The sequence below is a fragment of the Leuciscus leuciscus genome, assembly GCF_965113295.1.
Source record: "Leuciscus leuciscus genome assembly, chromosome: 12".
Taxonomy (NCBI): Eukaryota; Metazoa; Chordata; class Actinopteri; order Cypriniformes; family Leuciscidae; genus Leuciscus; species Leuciscus leuciscus.
The window spans coordinates 38,703,639-38,709,638 of record NC_138736.1 but is presented as its reverse complement, the minus strand read 5'-3'; the positions used below and the strand labels follow the sequence as shown (position 1 = coordinate 38,709,638).

The following is a 6,000-nucleotide window of genomic DNA, read 5'->3' as shown; positions in this document are numbered from 1 at the left end:
TATAAGCAGATGTCATGTGTTCATATGAAGCACCTTGGAGCTTTGGATCTTCAGGGAAACACTTCCTTTCAGCACCTCCAGAATATGAGTGTGTCCATTCTTGCCTGCCAAATGAATGGCCGTCATGCCCTCCTGAAAGGGTCAGTGGAATTATCAATGTTCTTTTTTAAAGGGGTGGTTGATTATGATTTCACTTCTCTAACTTTAGTTAGTGTGTAATGTTGCTGTTTGAGCATAAACAACATCTGCAAAGTTACAACGCTCAAAGTTCAAAGCAAAGGGAGAGATTTGCTTTTAAAGAAATTGCTTTTTAAGGACTACAACAAACGGCTGGTAGAGACTACACCACAATTTTACATAAACCCCGCCCCCCGGGAATGCGATTTATAGATTATCATGACAGAATATACTAATCAATGACACATAAGCTACATAAATTCATCAACTAATCATTCAGAAATGTTGTCTACATGTTGTCACTTCTTCTTGAGTCTCTCCATCATTCTCTGACTTCGGTTTGAACATAAAAGGCTAAACGTTTTTGAAATTTTCAGTGCATGTCTGTGTGAGTGCAAGCTGTTGTAGCTCCGCCCCCTGTGAGGGGGCAGCAGCTCATTTGCATTTAAAGGGACAGACACAAAAACTGTGCGTTTTTGCTCACCTTCAAAAAGTGACAACTTTAACATGCTATATACAAATATCTGTGGGGTATTTTGAGCTAAAGCTTCACACACACACTCTGGGGACATCAGAGACTTATTTCACATCTTGTGAAAAGGGCATTATACCAGCCCTTTAAACTTCTCATACAAGTCTACAACTGTTTGTCGGACTCACCAGATCCTCCTCCGTCACTGAAGCTCCGGCCTCCAGAAGCACTTTCACCACCTCTGTGTGTCCGCCAGCGGCTGCCAGATGCAGCGGACACACGCCGTTAGCCTGGTCAGAGTTAGCTTTAGTTAGAAAGAGCATAAAATATACAGGGTAACTATAGTCAACTAAGACATGAAATAAAATAAAACATTAAACGAGCATTAAATGAAACATGAAATAAAACAAACATCAACTAAAATAATACAAAATATTAAAAGAAAATGTATTTAAAAAATATATATATATATATTTCAGCTGGTTGCCAAGGCAACATTCTTCATTTTAATTTAGTTCAACTTGATATAATACAATTACTAAAAATTAAATAAAAATTAATAAACACTATATAGACATATTTAAAAAATAAATAAAAACATGAAAAATATTCATTACTTGAAATAAAATTAGTGGTAACTGAAAAAATATTTTACAAAAATAAACAGAAAATAAACTAAAAACTTAAAAAATAAAAATAAATACTATATAGACATTTTTTTTTAAATAATAACAATAAAATACATAAAAATATTTTGATTTCTTGAAATAAAATAAATGTAAACTGAAATAAAATATATAAAAAACTTAAACATATTTTGTTTTAGCTAGCTGCCAAGGAAACAATTCTTATTTTAATTTAGTTTAATTTGATGTAGTAAAATGAATAAAACTGTAATAAAATGAATAAATATAAACAAAAAAACTAAAACCATAAAAAAAGTTTTCATTACTTGAAATAAAATAATGTTAACTGACATAAAATATAAAAACCCTTTTATTTTAGCCAGTTGCCAACTTTTTAGTTGTACTAAATGAAAATTTGAAATAAAAAACAAACACTATAGCTCAATAAAAAAAATAAAAAAAATAATCTACTTCAAACTTTGTGTGTGTGTGTGTGTGTGTGTGTGTGTGTGTGTGTGTGTGTGTGTGTGTGTGTGTGTGTGTGTGTGTGTGTGTGTCTCAATGATACTAAAATAATAAAACAAAATGATGTCATTTCCTGACCGGCGGTGCCCTTTAACCCTTGACCTGACCTTGTTGTTGAGTGTGAGCGGTCCTCCTTGACTGAACATGAGCAGTTCTCTGATGACAGCCGCACTGCCTTTAGCCGCAGCGATGTGTGCGCAGGTCGCGCCCTCCATGTTAGCTAGTGTGGCTAATTCAGGCCTGTGCCTCAGAAACAGCTTCACCACCTCAGAGTGATCGCTCTCCGCCGCCAGATGAAGAGGAGTCTGTCCGTGCTGAAACACAACAGCACTAAACCATCCATTATCTGTCAGCTATAAAGAGTTGTAGGAGTCGGAAAAACAGGATCTTGGGGAATATGAAAAGCCAAATTACCATAACATATAAAGAATTATTTTGAGAATATATATAAAATATCTTATACTACCTTTACACAGCAAAAATGTGCATCTGAAGTAGCATGAAAAGGTGCATTTACATGACAATAGCAGAAAAAATATGAAATTATGAATATATATTCATGAATTGATGAATCAAAATATACATAATTTTTTTTTCATGTTATTTAAAAGTGCATTAACTTATGTTACCTTTTTGATCCTAAAAATGTATTAGTAAATGCTGAAATTCACATTAACTAGATAAATAAGTAAGTGTTGTTCATTGTCAGCTCATGTTAACTAATGTTAACATATGAAAACTTTTTGTAAAGTGTTGTAAGGTAAATTGTTTATTAATGTAATAGCACTAACCATGTACTGTAATATAATATAATATAATATAATATAATATAATATAATATAATATAATATAATCAATATATTGAATATATATAAAATAAATATTTTTAAGTTAGAAACATTAAAAAAGGGTCAAATCGTAATATTGGTGGATTTGAGGGTGGAAACGTGATGCAAGATTAAATAAATACATTATTTATTGCAAGTGCCAATGTTTCCGTGTCATATTTACAGCCGACAGAGCTGTCACGTCACTCACGATATCTGCGGCAGTGATGTCAGCTTTCAGGTTTAATAAGCTGCTGCAAATGTCCAGCTGCCCGCTGACGGCTGCTAAATGAAGAGGCGTCTGCTTTCTCTGTGAACAAGAGACATCCAGCTGAGTTTCTCCGGCTTTAAGTCACATGAGGGGCTTTCGCACCGGATAGCTCTAGGATCTAGCCACCAGGGTGGTTCCCCGAGAACTAATAGTTCCCATAGGAACGTTTTCCTGGTTGCATTCGCACCGCCAGTAGGAACTCTGAAGTGACGTAAGCCGCACTTGTTGTTGTGACTTTTATTTTGACAGCACTGAGAACGCCTGAGCCTGAGCAAACAGTGCTCGCATTCTCCGTGTTCATTAGTTTACGATCTGTCTAACAGTTCTGTCTAATACGTTATTACCGGTAGATAGAACTGTTATACATAGAAAGTAGACAGTAATGAAAAATTATTACATATATAGGCTATAATCTGTGTGTGTACACAGCCTTTTTTTTAAATGGCGGGTTCTAGTGTTTCGTGTGCATTCGGCCAATCAGCGAACACTAAAGTCACGGATAGTTCCTATAGTGCTGGTTTAGATTAGCCGCTTTCCGACCGGAGGAACCTTTTCACAGTTCCTAGAACTATTGGCTTAAGTACCCGTATGTTCCTGCGGTGCGAACACGCCGACTAGGAACGACTTTAGTTCGAGGAACTCCATTTGGAGGAACTAATTTAGCTCCTACTTCAGAGTAGGGTCTAAACCAGCACTATAGGAACTACCCGTGACGTTAGTGTACGCTGATGACCGAACGCATGCAAAACACTAGAACCTGCCATTTTTAAAACAGATATATGTAAACACACAGATTATAGCCAATACATTTACTCCAGAAACTAGATACAAACATGGAAAACAGTGATAGATGGGTCTCTAAACCTTTACGCTGAAGAGAAAACTTTGAGGAGACCAAGAGAAACATGATTATGTATTTCTGCTCAGCTAGCAACACTGGACATCAACCACACGGCATAGGCTAATAACTTTTTTTTCATATACTGTGTACTTTCTATAACAATTCTATCTAATAACATGTTAAACAGTATTGTTAGACAGATCGCTAACTAATGAACACAGAGAATGCGAGCATTGTTTGCTCTGGCGTTCTCAGCGCCGTCAAAATAAAGGTCCTTCGCTCCGTCAAAATAAAAGTCGCTGTGGTTGCGTCACTCCCTTACCCCTCCTACCAGTTCCTATGGCCAGTGCGAACGCAAAACCGAGTTTGGGGGAGAGTAGTTCATAGAACTGTTTAGAAGTGGACAGTTCCTAGAACTAGGTTCCTGTAACTACTTGGTCGGAAAGCGGCTATTGACTCTGAAGTAGGAGCTAAATAAGTTCCTCCAAAAGGAGTTCCTAGAACTAAAATCGTTCCTAGTTCCTGCGGTGCGAACACGCCAAAAAACGGGAATTTCCGCCATATAGTTCTAGGAACTATGAAAATGTTCCTCCGGTGCGAAAGCCCCTATAATCTCTGCAGAGAGCAGGGCTCTTACCAGAGACAGAGCATCAACACTGGCCTGATGGGTCTCCACCAGTAACCGGACGAGCCGCGCCGACCCGCTCTGAGCGCTGAGGTGAAGAGGCGTCAGGCCCAGTTTGGTCTTGGCGTTCACAAAGGCCTTATGGGACAGCAGGATATCCACGATGTCTTGATGACCTTGTTCTGCTGCCAGATGAATGGCGGCCTTCCCCTCCTGTTGATATTTCACAAAAATCACAATTCATGAATCAAGTTCTTCAGGACCAAAAGTCTCATAATAAAAGGCTATTATGTAAAAAAAATTTTAAAGTGCCCCATTATGCTATTTTATAGGTAACTTATTTTGTTTTGGATGTCTCTCACAATAGGTTTACATGCATCCAAGGTCAAAAACACTTTCATTTTCACATAATATACACTGCAGCATCAACTCTTTTCTCACAGGGTCTGAAACGGTTTGATAAATGATTCAGTCTCTCTAAGCCCCGCCTTTCCAAGAGCCTGCTCTGATTGGTCAAAATATTGGCCAATCTGTTGTGACTGGTTGACTGCTTCCAGCGTGTGACAGAATCCAAAAGCACATTATATCTGAACTTCAGCTCTTCCTCAGCACTCGATACACAGTGATACGAACAGTAACGATGGCTCGGTTTTACAGTATCAATCTGATCAAAGTGGATTTGCTTTGGCAGCAGAAAACAGCGTCCTCTCGACATGAACAACTCGAACCAAACTCTTCCAGTCTCTGATACAACTACAGTGTAAGAGACGCTGTTCACCAGTAGCCAATGAAAACCATAGACTGATATTATGCAAATTTGTTACAAACCTATGTAGGTTAAAGCAGGAAGTAAGACTGAAATTACTGACGACTCGTTTCAGGCAGAATCGCTTCTTTCTTTTGGGAGAAAATTATTTGTTGTGCACTTTGATCTTTGAAACAGAGCTTTTACATTCACAAACAGCTTTATTACACACTACATGAAAGGTAATATCCCCAAAAAAGCATAATGGGGCACTTTAAACTCTGCATGCTGCTCATTAAATACTACACTAGCAGATAAATACTATTGTTACTACTGTTATTTCTAAAACATGTTTTTTTTGGGATATTTCTTTGAGGTTTCTTGGAGTAGCATGGCTAATACAGCAATTATTCAGTATCATATTACCATCTGTACTAAAATAATTAAAACAAACTAAAATCTTAATGCATACTATAATAGTATATAAACAATACTAAAGTAACACTGATCCAGACGAGTCAGTAATAAGCTTGAGTGATTAATCATCTTTCTGACCTCATCAAACACGTCCACTCTGGCATTGTTTTGCAGCAGGACCCTCACGACCTCTGTGTGACCCTGATCTGCGGCCAACAACAGCGGAGACCAGCCGCTCTGTGTCACACAAACATATGCACAAACACATCAATAAACAAGCTCAAGTTTAACTACACCAAACTGTTTACAGTGAAGCTACTGTGCCAAACTGACAGAAAACATGCAAAGTAACAGTTTGCATCCAGAGTTATTATTGTGAACTAAAACTATTAAAACTATTTTTGTTAATTAAAATAAAGTTAAAATGAAATAAAATAAAATATATTTATTAGATGAAAAATAAGTTGCCCTGCC

At 37.1% G+C, this 6,000-nt stretch overlaps 1 protein-coding gene and 1 long non-coding RNA gene across 4 annotated transcripts in view; one reads left to right on the top strand and one right to left on the bottom strand.

Moving 5' to 3' along the window:
• trpn1 (transient receptor potential cation channel, subfamily N, member 1) overlaps positions 1 to 6,000 on the bottom strand; it is a 37,956-nt gene that overhangs the window by 8,374 nt on the left and 23,582 nt on the right. For all 3 annotated transcript variants that reach the window (XM_082185429.1, XM_082185431.1, XM_082185430.1), the window contains 6 exons: positions 5,665 to 5,763; positions 4,377 to 4,577; positions 2,839 to 2,937; positions 1,908 to 2,114; positions 838 to 939; positions 34 to 132 (listed from right to left, as the gene is read on the bottom strand). In XM_082185429.1, the coding sequence (XP_082041555.1) occupies positions 34 to 132; positions 838 to 939; positions 1,908 to 2,114; positions 2,839 to 2,937; positions 4,377 to 4,577; positions 5,665 to 5,763 (807 nt within the window). The remainder of the gene's footprint in view (positions 1 to 33; positions 133 to 837; positions 940 to 1,907; positions 2,115 to 2,838; positions 2,938 to 4,376; positions 4,578 to 5,664; positions 5,764 to 6,000) is intronic.
• LOC309510620 overlaps positions 1 to 6,000 on the top strand; it is a 62,715-nt gene that overhangs the window by 51,986 nt on the left and 4,729 nt on the right. The window lies entirely within an intron of this gene.